Here is a 17,659-nt window from a genome sequence, read left to right on the forward strand (position 1 = left end):
ACTCCCACCCGCTTTACAAGGAGCTGTACGTTTTTCCTGGACACCATTTGGCCACACAATTTGTAGGCATACAATTGCTGGGGATGAGGATCTCGGTTCGAACTTGACGTGTCAGATCACGGCCACTTCTGACACATTTTTGTCTCGCTGCTCGCCGTAGTAGTTTCGTTTCTATTGCATCCACAGAACTTAAACTTGTTGCACGCACCCTCATAAATATATCAAGCAAAATAATTCACTCACGTTACACTCCCACAACTGCACACATGCTCAAGCAACAATTCATTTGTACTTTTTTGATGTACATATTTGAAGTGCGGTTACGGCTGCTTCGTATGTTAGGTCTAGCGGTTCGAGAACAGACCGGTGGTAAACAAACCACTTGCATGGGGTTTCGGAACTGCGCAGAAGTGTGGCACGATCTTCCATCTGTAGCGTGCGGGGGGGGGGGGGGGGGGGGGGGGGGGGGGAGAGAGGGGGGAGAGAGAGGGGAAGTGACCCGCCTTCCCAAGGAGTTCATGGTCCGTTTCAAGATGCAATTTCATCCGAGTAGCGGTTACCGCATGATGTTCTTTTCAAGGCACAGTGCTCTCCGTTATAGTCGTTTTAGCCTTAAAATTAGACCAGAGAAAGGTCAATGTTCTTTCCTCCAATCAGCTGGCTGTGTTTTTCAGACACAGCTTTCTTAGCCATCTCCACGCTGGGAAAGGCCACCAAAGCTTCACTTGGGCGGCCACTGAAGTTGTAGAGAACGAGGATGGAATCGGTGCGAAGCTGCAGAAGAAATAATATAAAAAGTCAAGGTGGAAAATTAAGTGGTTAAGCTAAATAAAATCGGTAAGCGTGTTTGAAGTGTCAGTTCAGTACTTAAAATCCAAAATTAGCAACTTGAAAGATGAATGTATTGGCACAAATCTGTCTGAGATTATGGCTTTGGCAGCTAGAGCGTTAAAATTCCTATAGAAAACAAGACTGATTCGTGAAGACAAAGATGGGCTTTTGAAACCATAGAAGTCTTTTGTCCAACTAGCAAAATAATTTTAGTTGCCTAACTCCCAGTTTTTAGACCTAGACAGTGAAAACGGTCTGGTTTCATAAAACCTACTGGGAACTTGCAGTGGGCTTATAGTATGTCCACTGCTTAGCTTTGTCTCTCAATTGCTTGCTTCTTATTCAAAGGCTTGCCTTCCCCTGGGGAATAGCCTCTTTACGATCTTTTTGACTGACTAATTGAGTTCACAGCTCAGATTTAGGCAACTATTGTTTTAGTCCGCAATCCACGAGGGTAGATATACTTTCTTGCTTTCTCCACCCCTCCTACTCATCGCTCACATGGTGCTGCTCCCACCCTCCCCAGCTTTTCTGTAAAAAGCATAGTTACAGGGACATTTTAAATGAGGATCAGGATTTAAAAGTCGTTTGTTTTATATCTTGCATTCCACATATTGCATGAAAGCACATCCTTGAAACACAAAGATTCCAAACAATATACTTGAGTTGTTATCTCAATCAGCACATTTATGACAAGCTAGAGTTGCACTTCCCCCTAGACCAAGACCTTTTAGACAACCCCTCACCTTAATGCACTAAAATGTCTCCGACCTATAAGCCAGGCTAATATTTCATTACCGCATGGGCTCATCAATAGCCAAGGAATCTATCTATCCAGAGGTAACCAGTTTCAATTCCCCACACCTACATCACATTTCAGACCGTCAAAATAATGGCCAAATGGTGCCTCAAACTTTAACAGCCACACAAATTGGATCACTGTACAACAGAATACCCCATAAGAATGAAGCCCCGCTAATGCCTTTCACCCCACACATTCATATACATTAATTAAACAAAGACCCGTAAAATATGGTTGGCCCTGGTTGGTCCAGCATATGTCATCACCAAATACAGCAGTGAAATCTAACCTCACTGGACGCAGTCCAATACAACCCACTTCTAAACATTACACAGCACAACCTAATTGAATGGAAAGAGGAACCTAGAATCATAATCTGGCATAGGTTTCACAGTACATAACACCATTATTAAAATACGGCTGAGGTTACTGGAAGGAGTACATTTGGAAAGTGCTACGGCCTTTCACACTTCAAGTTCTTAAACCTTGAATAGTCTATATCACACTGCCCCATTTTCCACCACCTCTAAGTTATCTAGATGGAGAACAAGAATTTGAAGGCCACAATTCTAAGGTGTTGACTCCAAAAGTGAAGTCAATGAGATACTTAGATGAGGTCTGGGTAGTTTTGAGGATATAAAAGAATGATTCTTGATGGCCCTTTCAAAATGTGAGCTGCCAGTGCCCCTACCTATAAACACTCAATTGCTTTGAAATAAAAATCAAACTATCAGGCTGCCTTTGCAGTTAGTTGGATTCTGTAGTTTCTGAATTGTTAATCTATAATCTCTGAGGAAGCGTGAGACAGTATTGGACTGATTCATTACTTAGTTCACCCTCTTGATTAGGAGGTCATATGTTTCCAGTGCATCAATAGCATACAAGTAGGACAGGAGGAAGAAAAAGCCAGTGACTTGATTTCTGACTGCATGGTTTCCCAGAAGTTGAGAATATTCTTGGACTCAGTTTTGAAGAACTGCTTGCAGGTCATTAAATCGCAGGTCAATATAAAATATATCAGGCGTCATTACATCACAGCCGCTACATTAGGAGTACCTTTACATTACAACTTTGCAGGCAAGACGTGTGTGTAAATTGAGTTTATAAAAACAACTAAAAAATGAATATAAATTCAAGTTTAATAAACTAAATTAAAAATCATCTTAAAAGTAAAGATTTATATGAACATTTTAAAAACCCTGCAAAGGAGTGTGGTTGCTACTTACCTCCCTTCAACCAGTAACCCAATTTCTTACAGTAAACAAAGGATTTAACAAACATGTAGGATTAAAAACACTGAAAAATCAAATATTACCAAAACAGATCAGGAATTATGTATTAGATGGTCATCTAGGACCCCATCATATGGAAATATATAATTAGAGGTACAACAATTGGGAAATACAACATAGTGAAACACAATTAATGGATTATAATAACATGCTGCAGCACTTATGATTATGCAGTTAGAGGCTTGATCATAACAAAGAAAAGTGCAAACAGAAATTAGAATTTTAGACAGACCATCACATAAAGCAGGTTAAAAGAAGGTTCCCTACTACCAGTTTTAGATAGGTATCAAGTGGTTTGCAAAGAAAGTAATTAATCAACCTTCACCAATTATAGTCAATGAAGCATCCACAATTACTGATCAGGATAAAAGGAACCACCATTGACCCCAGTTAGTAAGGCAAAAATATATATAGGCTGACCACTTAAAGCAGAACCCATAAGAAGACAGAAAGTTGTTAGGAAAAATTCAATCCACACCCAAAGTTTCCACAAAGCAGTGAAAAGCCTAGTGTCTTCCCGACCACCAGCAGAGGGTCTGGTTTCAGTGAGTTCCTGCTTACCTTCTTGTGAGTTATAAACAGTTACAAACAGACCCACTCTTTCGGTGCTTGCAACACACTCCTTGCTTGATCGTTCATCTGAATGAGGCCATTGTAGTCATCAGGTGCATACTACAGTACAAGTGCGACATACAAGAATCAGCAAAAGAAACTTCTGGCATGGTGTAGCGCACTGCGCGGGCAAACACAGCAAATATTACTCATCCATGGGACAGAAACTGGCAGGAGACGAAGCACATTCATTTGTTAAGCTCCAAAGCTACCTTGGGTGCTACATTTGTACAAGGGATTTTAGAATATCAATATAATACTGGCAGAAGGATTCTGCATCACAAATTATATTATGGGTTCCAGTGCACAAAATGGAATGCTGCTGCAGTACTGAAGAGAACACCCACAACATATGGTGGTAGAAGAAAGCTAGAACAATGCAGTGGATGCATGGGCAAGGGGGATTAAGAGAATGTGGTAAAAGCAATCAGACTTAAGCCCTACCTTTGTATTTAATAGATTAAACAGTGATCAAAAACTGAGTTTAAGAATGATAACGTGTTTTGTGAACCGATGTTTCATTATACTCTGTCAATTGCAGGGAGTACTGCTTTCAGGCGGAAAACCTCAAATACTGACAAAAACAAGTGCAAGGTGTTGAAATGCTGTGCTTCTGCATGCAGCTGTCCTGCAGATTTGTTAGCATGGCCGGCTTTAGGGAAGTGCTAGCAGTGCGGCTGCACTGGGTGCTGGCATGGACTGGGGGCGCTAACCTCAGGGGGGTGCTGTGTTTAGCAATAAATTTAGGAAACTTGCAATTTAAACGCATCTGCTTAAAAGTTCCTTTGTGCAACCAGCTTTCAGGAAAAAAATAAAATGTCAAGATACCTTTTGTGATTAATGTTCCTGCTAGAGAGTGAGATCGATCGGAGTTTTGTCTAGCAACAGTTTTGGCTCGCCATAAAGTAGCACAGAGGAGTAAAGTGCCTGCTGCAAAGAACAGAACTATATTTTATCTGGATTGGGGAGTGGATTAGTTAAGCCAGCCTTTACAAGCGCTTTAAAACAAATTAATCTATGTTCGAGGTGGGCTATGGAGAGATGAGGGGAACATTTGCCGGGGAGGTTGCCATGGGGTGGGGGCACCAAAAAAAGACTGCGCTAAAGCCAGCCCTGTTTGTTAGTAGCACAATTGTGTGTGTGAACCCTGAAAATAATCCGTATATTGAACACAATCAAGATTCTAAAGTTAGGTCGTAAATATTAATGCAAACCACCATTTCCTTTTCTTGAACTTTGATATTAAACAGATTTCTTAGTGGTGCTTAGAGGTTCAGTGACAGTGCCTGATGTAAAGACGCAGGGAAGTCAGCCACGGCTTTCCAAGCTTCTGATGCCTTAGCACAGTTGCTTTAGATTCAGGAACACCTACATGCAGGTGAATACATTTCATTAGTAAGTTGATGTGTGCTACTTTCGAAATTTTGTTTGGAAGCATGCATGGGGGAACATTTAAAGTTTAATGCGCCTACTTAAGAAAGACAACTGTCCAATTTTATTGGCAAGTTCTATTACAGAAATGGAGTTATGTCCAAGTTAACTAATTGGGAAAAAACTAAACTGAAAAATCGAACGAGTATCTTTGGGAACATATGCTACAGCATGGCACAAAATGCCAACTTGTCACTGTACATGACCCATATGGTCCAGTTATGGCTACAAATTATCACATTTTGCTCATGCAGCATTAATTTAAGTACGTGACAATGCAGTGCTACATTGGAGCATAGCTTGAGCTACATTTTCCCCATAACCTCATAAAACATGAAGAAAGGATTGGATTCTACTCTGGACATGACATTGAACAATTTAGATGAAACTGAACACCACATTTAGCATACAACTTTTTATTTTTTTTTAATGGGCCAAACAGACTTTCCAGGTCATTGTTTCAGATATATTGACTTAAAAGCTTTAAGTATTGCAGGTATTTACACAAAGCCCCTAATATTCAGGAGAGTGTCTAGGACTGGGGTTGATCCTGTTCCCTTTCAGAAGGCACTTGGTCTAGCAGTTCTGGGTGACTTTTCCTACTTGAGCAGGACTAAGACGGATTTGCACATGGCTGGTTCTCTGTCCCAGAACAGGAAGAGCAAAATGGACCTTATTGCGGCTCACTATTTGACACTGGCTTAGATAATTCAAACAATCCAAACCTCAATTTTTTTTTTATAAAACAGTAAACACCCCCTTAGAGTGTGCGGAGACAGGCTCAGTTAATAAGAATGCTTTGAAAGCCGACTTTAACTGCTGATAATAGGGCAATATTCACGTCCAACGCTCAGTTCTGCTTTCAGGAGTGATGTACTAGCAATTTCTCAGTCTATCCAGACAAGCAGATGTCCCATTTCCTTTTGCCCTACATGGTGTTTTCCTGTGGTCCTTTATAGCAGGGCAAGCCCTGGGTGCAAAGATTTGAAGCAAGGGTGCAGCAAGGTAATAATTTTCAAACAAACTGCAGTGTCTAAAGCTTTGTGTGGTGAACTGTGGCAAAAGGCAGCACTCACTTAAACACACAGTGGCTGTTGTCAAAGGTCTCAGTTACTCCAGTCGCAAAATACACTGAAGCTAATTTAAAAAAAAAAAAAAAACACAACAGTTTAGTAGCCTTGGAGAGTAAATGACACTGCCCGCGCCACACGCAAGGCGACAGTATGGGTGGCGGTGCCTTAGCACAGCATTCCTCTGCCAGCCCATACACTCCTCCTATCGGTGCAGCCACCGCAGGGTGGGGGAAGACCAGGGGCGGAGTGTTGTGCACCTGGGAGGCGGGCTCCCCAGTGAATCACTTCCGGGGTGGGAGCCCCCTTATTAGCCCCTTTGCCCCAAGGGTCCCCTTCTATTGACAGGCATCCACAGCGAAACCCGCCCCACCTCTTCCCCGTACTATTTGGTTGTTTCCGTTATAATACAAGTGTTATGATTTTTTATTTTTCTTGTTCTGCGTTGCAGGTGGAGTTACAGGGCAACCCAAAGGACTTTTGTGCAAACACAAAAACTAGCCTAGAGGGGGCTTCAAGCCAACACCCCTGGAGTCCTTATGGCATGCCCCTGGGAGAAAAGCGGTGGCACCCCGTTATTCCCATGGGCAGCTGTAAGCCTGAGCAACTGGGGGCTTGCCAGGTTAGGTCATATCACTGGCTGCCCTTGGATCGCCAGTAAATCAACCCATTACTGCACCAAATTAACCTGCAACATAACTTTCTCCAAACTAATTGGTGGGGTCTCAGTCATTTACTTGTGTACTTCTCCTTCACTTGTGTCTTTACATAATTATTTAGTGTGTGGGGGCCTGGCTAGGGGATCTCTGTGCTAAGGACGCCTCAGCACTTATGTCATCGAACAAACACATTCCTACGAACCAGAGCATGGAAAGAAATGCGGTCTCCTGCCAGTTTCTTGAACATGACAGCTACAAAATAAAGCCACCTGACGTGAAAAAGTTACAAATAAGCTGGAGTGTTTAATACCTTCCACCATGGCAACATCAGTCCCAAGCTCCAACAAACCACAATCCCAACAAATGAAAACTTTGCTAGACTACCATCAACCAGAACAAGGCAAAACAGCAGCCCCAGCCACCAAGTCACGAGAATTAAAAATTGTTTCAGTACCTTCCAGCTAATCTATACCCAGTAATCATTTGGTGGAGCAGCACTGCTGTGCAAATACGAGTAATCAGCTACCAGACCTGCCCTTGAAATGTGTACACAGAAAATAAATAGGTGTTTTTTTGTTGCAGCACATATCTTAAACAGTGCACAGTTTAATCAGTGGATTCTTTTGCAGCAGGGTAACTCAGGGAGGGGTCTCATTGAGAGGTGCAAGTTGAGTACACCCTAGAAAGCACAGAAAAAAACGAAGCCAAAAGTGACATTGTAATTTGGGTTACCATAAGAGGCAATCATCATAGGTAGAATGTAGGGCTGTAAACCAGTGATCAGAATTAATTCGGTCTGCTTATTCAATGCCACAGTCTATACTCTGAAGACAGACACTTACTATAATAAGTAACCTGTGAGGGAAAGCGATCCCTTTCAGTTAATTTCACAGTCTACGTGCCCATCTACATTCTCTGCATTTAAGGAGTTCATGCAGCTTGTCACTGAGGTAGACAGAAAATTGGATTGATAGGAGGATGATCAGCATCGGAATAATGGGATTAAGAGTTTACATTTCTTCTTTGATCGCTCTTCGTCATACTTAACAATGATGAGTGTGCCAAATGTCAATCTTAAAACTAACTGTAGAACCAAAGCTATGGTCAACACAATAGGTCCGATTTTAATATGGCAGTGTATGCAAACACAGACGTGCAGAAATGAGGTTTCCATACAATGGTATATTAAAGCATCTCTAATGGCGTTTCCAATGCTTTCTATTCATAGTGTTTTTTTATGGTGTCTTACTGGTGGTGGTGGTATAGTCATGATGATAGTGGTGTCTGGCTGTCACAGTACTGGCAGCAATATGGCATATTTTCTGGTGGCATTGATGATATTACTTGGTTGTTCTTGTGACTTTCTTGCAAATGGCAGATTTGGCCGCAGTGTTGGTATTGCAGTGATGGTATTTGTGGTGAAGTATCAAAGGACAAGTTAGTATTGTGCTGGTGGCGATGGTTATAGTGCTGGTAGTAGTATTGTGGTGGTGATGGCACTGGTGGTATTCATAGTAGTGGGCTGCTGCAGTGGTGGTACTGAAGAGCTATTTGTGGTGGTAATGTTGGTGTCTTATTGGTGGTACTTGGGAAAGAATAGATACTGTGCATACTTTATTTTTTACAGGTATTTTTTAGCACTACTATAAACCAAGATATTAGAGTGCTTTACAAGGAACAGTTCAGATAAACAATGCAAGCGTTTCAATTAACAGAACATCAATGATCCCGAAAATAAATGAGCTATGAAAAAGGGGGAGGAGGGGAGTAAGTGGTATGTGAAAGAAGAGCAGAGGGTATGTAAACATCGGGTGGTGAGAAGGTGACGAGTATATGGAATGAAGCAATTATAACAAAGTTAGGAGGAGTGGTAGTAAAAAGGAACAGGGCATTGAGAGTTGGAGGGCAGGCAATAGGACGTAACAGGGGAAAGATGGGAAAGTTTGAGAAAGGGGAGAACAAAAGGGAGGAGCAGGAATGAAGGATAAGCGGTGAAAAATAAGGGGAAGGAAGAGTAGAAAGTGGTAATGAGAGGTTACAAGTCAAGCGCACGCAACAGAAAATAGAGCACCAGAAATAACAGCACAAGCACATGCCAAGGGAAGAGGAGGGTCAGCAAAGTACGCAATTACAGCAACAGGTAGGAGGAATTTAGACAGTTCTATTTTCTCACAGATGAATTTTAAATAGATGATTCATCATAGCTTCTTGGAAAACTTGTAAGACTGTGGACTAGATGGTGTAGACCGAAAACACTGGAGGCAACAGCAGAGCCAGAAAACGTTTAGCACAAGAGAACTCCATAGATTTAGTATCTCCAGGAGGAGGGAGTTCTTGCTCTTAGATAGTCTCGATCCAGCAAAGATTTTAAGGTCAGCAAGGTAGCGTAGTCCACCCAGGACAAGAGCTTTAAAAGTGAGACAGCAGCTTTTAAATTTGATCCAGGTTTCAAGAGGAAAACAGTGTAAATTTCTGAGGACAGGGAAGAGGAGATTAAACCTGTTTTTCTCCGATATTAAACGAGCTGTGGATTACAGAATGGCTTTTATGAGCAGAAAACTAGATGGCAAGGATGGAGTTGCTAATGTTAACCCTAGTGGTAAATCAGAACTTTAGCAGCAGTCTTAAGTTGATCACTGGGTAAAGAAATCTTCATTCATTTTCGTTGGAGAGGATAATAATTTGCAGATTGGGCTACCTTGGTAACAGGCATTGACAGAGTGAGCAGTCAAATAAAAAACCCTGGGATTCGAAGGAACCAGCGGGTAAGAGAGGGAAGCCACTGTTTAACAATGCAAAGGCTCGATGGGGGTTGGTTTGGTTTCTGGATTACGAGGAGGTGTTACATTTTGAGGACTACATTTTAAAGAGTTGGTATCCATCAAGTCTTGCATAATTTGTAGGACAAGCTGGAGCGACTGCGATACAATACATACACTAGAAAGTATTCAACATAAAGTGTGATGGTTCGGTGTATTTTTCAGATGTATAATAGTTCCTAGTGCATTATAAAGCAAGCACTGCATTGGAGGTATAAAAATGTACAAAACAGCCAGTAGCATTATTGGAGACAATACTCATTTGGGCTGAGCCAAGACATGCATGATGCATGATTGAAAAAGTCAAGTCAGTGGCTGAAAGAGGATTGTCCGAAACAGCCAATGATTGATAGGGGCAGGTCCTTACCCATGTCCATGTACAATAGCAATAGTTCTGGTTAGACCAATGTTCTCCGAGATGTTGATCTAAAAAAAGGTACATCTACAGTATAGAGACACAGAAAACTTATGCCATACAGGAACAAAATCATGCTCGGCTAACAAGAAACCAGGAATTAATTAGCAAAAGACAGAAGAAGCAGTCTGCACAAAGTAGCTGCTACAGAGACGTTCCAACAAAGTGCAGTGGGCACGTGAAATGGACCTGACAATTAGCTATGTTGGTTAAAATAGACATGCATCTTTAGAGGCCTAAATGCAGATGCGAGAAACACTCAAACAAGCATAAGCCAACGTGTAACAGATACACGGCATCAAGACTGACAACGAAAACGAGAAGTACAGGTAGAATGTAAGATTTACAGTGAATAACAAAAGCAATGAAATATGGAGTTTGAGGATCACGAAACAGTATATACAAACAATTAGCAATCTTGCAACAAAAAGGGAATTAAATAATGAATATTCAACATAATGAGATGTCTTGGGGCACTACAAGGTATCACACTGGAAGACATTCTTTAAATAATACATAGCCTCATAGCATCTCCAAGCAGTTCGTGATCACATTCTACAGCAATAAGGGAAGGTGAAATTCCTGCTAAATTCTCTTGTAACTCTGGATATAACTATAGAGCACTACCCTCCCACATCATCTTACTTCCAAAGAAAAGGTGGGCTGTTCAACCCTTCACCCAGTATTCTGGGGTATGTATCTGGATGTGGCTGCGCAACTGTGCCGAGGTAGGAGGTATATTTAACTAAACAACCAGAAAAGAGGACCTGATCAGTTTGGTATTTATTTTATTTCGGGAACTAGTGGGATTGTGATGAGATATGCACCACTTTGACATCTCAACAAGATCAAAGTCATTCCTTTTACAAGAATTTCCTGTGAAGGATGACTGCTTAATGGGTACAGATTGTAGAAGTTTACAAATTCTGCTGTTATCATTTGTGGATTTCCCAAAGACCACCCTTTCTTTGAGTCACAGATCTAGGGTGTTCCCTTTACTCGGTTTCTAACAGTGGGACTTTTGTAATAGACTAACACAGATCTACCTCAGTATTTTATTCAGTGGCTGCAATGACTGTCCGCATGGGTCCATTTTAGCAAACCTGCAGTTTTCCTGTTCATTGACACATTCAGTTCAAGTCGCTGCGCATACTACAGAACACTACTAACGTGGTTGGGCTTCTTATTTTAGGATAAAGCACCAGGAGTGAATTAGGGTGCCGAAAGCCGTGGTAGATCCCTCATTTTAAGGGCATGCTCATAGGTGAATGTGCCATTTATCTTTAAGTGGTTCTTCTGTGTAACGATCTCTGCCAGTTTAATGGTTAAGACAATTAGTTGTTATACAGTTAATGAAATATGTCCCAGTCATCCAGCACAGAGTAAGCTCCTCCAATCACAAAGTGTCAGCAAATCATTAATCGTTGAGCACCCTTAAATACACATCATAACTGGGACAACTGAAGAAATTAAATCCCAAATCATCATGGTCACACCAGGTCACGTACAATAGGTTCAAAGATCCTATTTCAATTGGGGTGACCACGTGCCCCAAATTATTAGGAGCCCCTTTAATGCAGTCCTGACTTTTTTTTTTTTTTAGCAAAATGACCTTTGATATGGGACCTTCGTTTAGCCTATACTATTGAAATTGTGGCCTACAAGCATCCACAAAGCAAGGTTTTGCTTGATAATTCAGATGGAAAGCTTACAGAAGACAAATAGTCATACCTCTGGTTATGCTAATGAAGATAGTCGAATTCTAAAAAGGATTTCAGGGCAAATGAAACAAAAGAACAAAGGAAATGACAGCATTTAAATAGTCCAAATGTTTCAACTTGCCTACAGGGAACAGTAGGGCTGAGGAAGAGAAGCGGCAACAGTTGTACATACTGTGAACTCTAGGATGAGCTGACTTTATTATCCTAGAACTCAAAGAAAGCTAAGAGTTCAAGCCGCTGACCGTCTCCATTATACATTCAACTCCAAATTTACAGACTGCTCTTGGAGAACAGCAAATTCATTGGCTTAGATGGAGCACGAATAGAACCAAAAATTCTGAATGAATCTGTGTTAACTGTTAGTTAACAAAGGATACTGCCTCACCGCAGCTTTATGCACCATTGGCCCAATGTTGAAGGGAAAGAAGTTTATTTTACTGTACAAAAGAATGAGGTGAGACTTAATTCAACATAACCAGGAGTCCCGTCTTTCAAATATAAACAGCAGAAAAGGAGCATGGTCCCAGGGAGACAATTGCTGTGACCAGTGTAAATTGGTGGAACTATTTTGCAATGTGCACTCCGCCAGTTCAATAAGTGGAAGATCAACACAAACATACTCTAGATATCAGGCCACGATGCTTTGACCAGCGTTTTGCTGTATAACGAGAAATGTGCATGCTGCAAACAAACCTAGTTGGAACTAAAAATAAAAAATAAAAAAACAAACACTATTAGTTTAGCAGAAATGAAGCTAAATTCACCACAAGGGGCAGGAAGGCTAACTCTAAAAGCTCGGTACCTGTAGCTCAATCTATTTTGACTAAGGCAAGTTGAAAAGGGAGTCGTAGAAAGAGGCCTGCTTATCAAAACCCACTCTTCCAATTCACTCCAATTAATCACAAAATCGTGTTTTTTACATAATGAGGGAAATTAAAAATCGGTAACTTGTTGCAGCAATTAGTTTTTTGTTTTTAATTCAAATTAGTAAAGTTGTTTTACCCTGAATGAGGCTTGTTGTGATAAGATGCACCAAGTGTTTTCTTCACCAACACTGATGAAACGTGCAAGCAACTCAAGAGGGCATCAATGTCGATTGCATAGTTTAGAACTTAAAAAATAAATGCTCGACATAAAACCCATTATTTATACTACCACGTGAATTCTCACGGAACAGTAGTCAATTTCATTCTACCTTCACGACTGACTATTTCTACAGTTCTGTTCAATAAGAAACTTTGAAGAAAGATTTATTTCACTGTACATCCGAGACGAGCTAGGATTAATCCCATACACAGCAGACTGAAATGTGAGTATTACTGCTAAACCATCCCTAATGATTAGGATGTGTTAGCATAAAATACAGGAAAAATATCAAAACACTAAAAGAGCATGAATTTGTTTCCTGGTCTCCCCATGTTTTGGCTTTATGATGTAGCGCTATACATGGCAAATCTATTTCATGTACAAGCAGGGGGGGGGGGGGGGGGGCGAAGAGGGGGGGCGGTGACTACGTAGCCTCTGAGACACGACTAAAGAAGTAGAATCTACTGTAGAAGGGTGCGATTAGCTCTTTACCTGTGATTAAACAGGCATCTATTTTTGTTGTGCGCATGAAAAATATATCCATTTTCATTCGACTAAAGTCGTCCCCCAATTTCAACGCTTTTCCACTTCTCATTTATGTACATATCCCATAAAATACCTTAATCTATGGAAACTGGGCCATGACAATGTAAAGTCAAGAGAAATGTTTGAGTGAAGAAGATTAACTATTTTACTGAGGGTACTTTTTCAACTAGGTTATTGTGAATGGTCTATGTAGAAAATGTGCTTATTTTCATTTTCATCAAAAAAACAAATTCACTTTTGTGCATTGCATCCAGGACTCCAAAATCCCAGAATACAGGCAAACACCAACCTTCATTGAACAAACGAGTGCATTCTTGTTTTTTGTCTTCCATCTCTTAAAGTGAACAAACTGGACTAACTTCTAATTTGAGAGTTGTCAGGTCAGCTCTGAAGATATGCGGTTCACGGCATGGAGTTGTCTGGTATCCCCTCCAAGTTTAAGATATTTCAGAACTAGCGAACTCTCAGAACTCCACTGCCCCGATTCATATGTATGAGTAAACTAAAGACAGAACTAGCAAGCAGACTGTTGATTCTTAGGGCTGACCGTTCCATAAAAGGCTAATATTAGCTGGGCTTGGTGACAGAATTATTCCATCACGGATGCAAAGGGATTTTCCCCAAAGAGGCCAGGTTTTAGTGTATGCAATAAATTGATACTTCACTCATTCCCCAACCTTGAATTATATTTTTGTTGCAGGGGGATGAAGATGAAGTGTCCATGAATCCTGTCACTCCACTAATACATCCATACATTCATTTTACTTTATTCAACCCGTGTGGTCTTTGTGCATGCATCTGCCTGAGCAGATTTAGGGGTGTATGTGCTTATTGTCGACAAGGATGCCTCGAACTGTTTTCCCTGACTGCATTTGTCTATATGGTTAATGGGTGAGAATGTTGACAAGAGAAGACACACAAAGTGGCCAAGAAACTAAAAACTGATTAGTATGCTCCATACAAATGACATAAGCACACAAGAAATGCTGACCTATGAGCCAAATTGTAAATGATTTTTTCCAGGTATCAGATAAGACTAATGAACTTAGTTTTCCAAGAAGAGCATACTGTCAAATATTGAGGAAAAGGCCACTGCAGGTGTAATCATCTGCCAACAAACCCTAAATCTCAACTCTAAGTTAATGAGATTTAGCTAGAAAACAATGCTCTCTTCCTCGACAAAGAGCACACTGCATCCCAAAAAATGCTTTGGGAAGCCAGTGTCGCACTAGAGGTATTTTTTTTTTTTTTTTTTAACTACTGTAGGAAAGTACCATCTTGCCTGGCATGTTACCCCCATATTTCACTGTATATATGTTGTTTTAGTTGTATGTGTCACTGGGACCCTGCCAGCCAGGTCCCCAGTGATCATAAGTGTGCCCTGTATGTGTTACCTGTGTTATGACTAACTGTTTCACTGAGGCTCTGCTATCCAGAACCTCAGTGGTTATGCGCTCTCATTTCTTTCCAAATTGTCACTAACGGGCTAGTGACCAATTTCACCAATTCACATTGGCATACTGGAACACCCTTATAATTCCCTAGTATATGGTACTGAGGTACCCAGGGTATTGGGGTTCCAGGAGATCCCCATGGGCTGCAGCATTTCTTTTGCCACCCATAGGGAGATCTGACAATTCTTACACAGGCCTGCCACTGCAGCCTGAGTGAAATAACGTCCACATTATTTCACAGCCATTTACCACTGCACTTAAGTAACTTATAAGTCACCTATATGTCTAACCTGTACCTGGTAAAGGTTGGGTGCTAAGTTACTTAGTGTGTGGGCACCCTGGCACTAGCCAAGGTGCCCCCACATTGTTCAGGGCAAATTCCCCGGACTTTGTGAGTGCGGGGACACCATTACACGCGTGCACTACACATAGGTCACTACCTATGTGTAGCTTCACAATGGTAACTCCGAATATGGCCATGTAACATGTCTATGATCATGGAATTGTCCCCTCTATGCCACCCTGGCATTGTTTGCACAATCCCATGATCCCACGGGTCTCTAGCACAGACCCGGGTACTGCCAAACTGCCTTTTCAGGGGTTTCACTGCAGCTGCTGCCAACCCCTCAGACAGGTTTCTGCCCTCCTGGGGTCCAGCCAGGCATGGCCCAGGAAGGCAGAACAAAGGACTTCCTCAGAGAGAGGGTGTTACACCCTCTCCCTTTGGAAAAAGGTGATAAGGCAGGGGAGGAGTAGCCTCCCCCAGCCTCTGGAAATGCTTTCATGGGCACAGATGGTGCCCATTTCTGCATAAGCCAGTCTACACCGGTTCAGGGACCCCTCAGCCCTGCTCTGGTGCGAAACTGGACAAAGGAAAGGGGAGTGACCACTCCCCTGACCTGCACCTCCCCTGGGGGGTGCCCAGAGCTCCCCAGTGTGCTCCAGACCTCTGCCATCTTGGAAACAGAGGTGCTGCTGGCACACTGGACTGCTCTGAGTGGCCAGGGCCAGCAGGTGACGTCAGAGACTCCTTCTGATAGGCTCCTTCAGGTGTTGCTAGCCTATCCTCTCTCCTAAGTATCCAAACCTTCTTTTCTGGCTATTTAGGGTTTCTGCTTTGGGGAATTCCTTAGATAACAAATGCAAGAGCTCATCAGAGTTCCTCTGCATCTCTCTCTTCACCTTCTGCCAAGGAATCGACTGCTGACCGTGCTGGAAGCCTGCAAAAGTGCAACAAAGTAGCAAAGACGACTACTGCGACACTGTAGCGCTGATCCTGCCGCCTTCGACTGTTTTCCTGGTGGTGCATGCTGTGGGGGTAGTCTGCCTCCGCTCTGCACTAGAAGCTCCGAAGAAATCTCCCGTGGGTCGACGGAATCTTCCCCATGCAACCGCAGGCACCAAAGAACTGCATCACCGGTCCTCTGGGTCTCCTCTCAGCATGACGAGCGAGGTCCCTTGAACTCAGCAACTCTGTCCAAGTGACTCCCACAGTCCAGTGACTCTTCAGTCCAAGTTTGGTGGAGGTAAGTCCTTGCCTCCCCACGCCAGACTGAATTGCTGGGAACCGCGTCTTTTGCAGCTACTCAGGCTCCTGTGCACTTTTCCAGGATTTCCTTTGTGCACAGCCAAGCCTGGGGCCACGGTACTCTAACCTGCATTGCACGACCTGAGTTGTCCTCCGGTGGTGTGGGACTCTCTTGTGCAACTTCGGGTGAGCACCAATTCACGCCACTTCGTAGTGCCTGTTCCAGCACTTCTGTGGGTGCTGCCTGCTTCTGAGAGGGCTCCTTGTCTTGCTGGACGCCCCCTCTGTCCCCTCACGCAATTGGTGACATCCTGGTCCCTCCTGGGCCACAGCAGCATCCAAAAACCCTAAACCGTGAACTTGCAGCTAGCAAGGCTTGTTTGCGGTCTTTCGGCGGGAAAACACTTCTGCACGACTTTTCACGACGTGAGACATCTATCCTCCAAAGGGGAAGTTTCTAGCCCTTGTCGTTCCTGCAGAATCCTCAGCTTCGACCTCCTAGTAGCAGCTTCTTTGCACCCACAGCTGGCATTTCCTGGGCATCTGCCCACTCTCGACTTGATCCCCTTGTTCCACAGGTACTCTAGTCTGGAAATCCATCGTTGTTGCATTGCTGGTGTTGGTCTTTCCTGCAGAATTCCCCTATCACGACTTCTGTGCTCTTTGGGGAACTTCAGTGCACTTTGCACTCACTTTTAGGGTCTTGGGGTGGGCTATTTTTCTAACCCTCACTGTTTCCTTACAGTCCCAGCGACCCTCTACAAGGTCACATAGGTTTGGGGTCCATTCGTGGTTCGCATTCCACTTTTGGAGTATATGGTTTGTGTTGCCCCTATCCCTATGTGCTCCCATTGCATCCTTTTGTAACTATACATTGTTTGCACTGTTTTCTATTGCTATACTGCATATTTTTGGTCTTGTGTACATATATCTTGTGTATATTTGCTATCCTCATACTGAGGGTACTCACTGAGATACTTTGGCATATTGTCATAAAAATAAAGTACCTTTATTTTTAGTATATCTGTGTATTGTGTTTTCTTATGATATTGTGCAAGTGGCACTAGTGGTACTGTAGGAGCTTCACTCGTCTCCTAGTTCAGCCTAAGCTGATCTGCTAAGCTACCCTTTCTATCAGCCTAAGCTGCTAGACACCCCTATACACTAATAAGGGATACCTTGGCCTGGTGCAAGGTGTAAGTACCCCTTGGTACTCACTACAAGCCAGTCCAGCCTCCTACAACTACGATATCTTTTTAAAATAGATTAATATTACTAAAACAGTGACTGAGGCACTGATGGTAGTATAAATGACAATCTACCCCCCCACCCCTGACACCACATTAATTGGAATCAAAGAGCTTAAAATTCTACATCAAAATTTAGCTCAACA

The 17,659-nt window shown here is 42.5% G+C and overlaps 1 protein-coding gene across 3 annotated transcripts in view; it reads right to left on the reverse strand.

The window, feature by feature from the left end:
• Positions 1-611: 611 nt before the first annotated feature.
• The window catches only part of ESRP2 (epithelial splicing regulatory protein 2), a 99,768-nt gene continuing 82,720 nt past the window's right edge, over positions 612-17,659 (reverse strand). For all 3 annotated transcript variants that reach the window (XM_069217226.1, XM_069217227.1, XM_069217228.1), the window contains 2 exons: positions 3,487-3,597; positions 612-774 (listed from right to left, as the gene is read on the reverse strand). In XM_069217226.1, coding sequence (XP_069073327.1) covers positions 3,508-3,597 — 90 coding nt within the window. In that variant the 3' untranslated portion in view covers positions 612-774; positions 3,487-3,507. The remainder of the gene's footprint in view (positions 775-3,486; positions 3,598-17,659) is intronic.

Source organism: Pleurodeles waltl, chromosome 12 (genome assembly GCF_031143425.1).
Source record: "Pleurodeles waltl isolate 20211129_DDA chromosome 12, aPleWal1.hap1.20221129, whole genome shotgun sequence".
NCBI lineage: Eukaryota > Metazoa > Chordata > Amphibia > Caudata > Salamandridae > Pleurodeles > Pleurodeles waltl.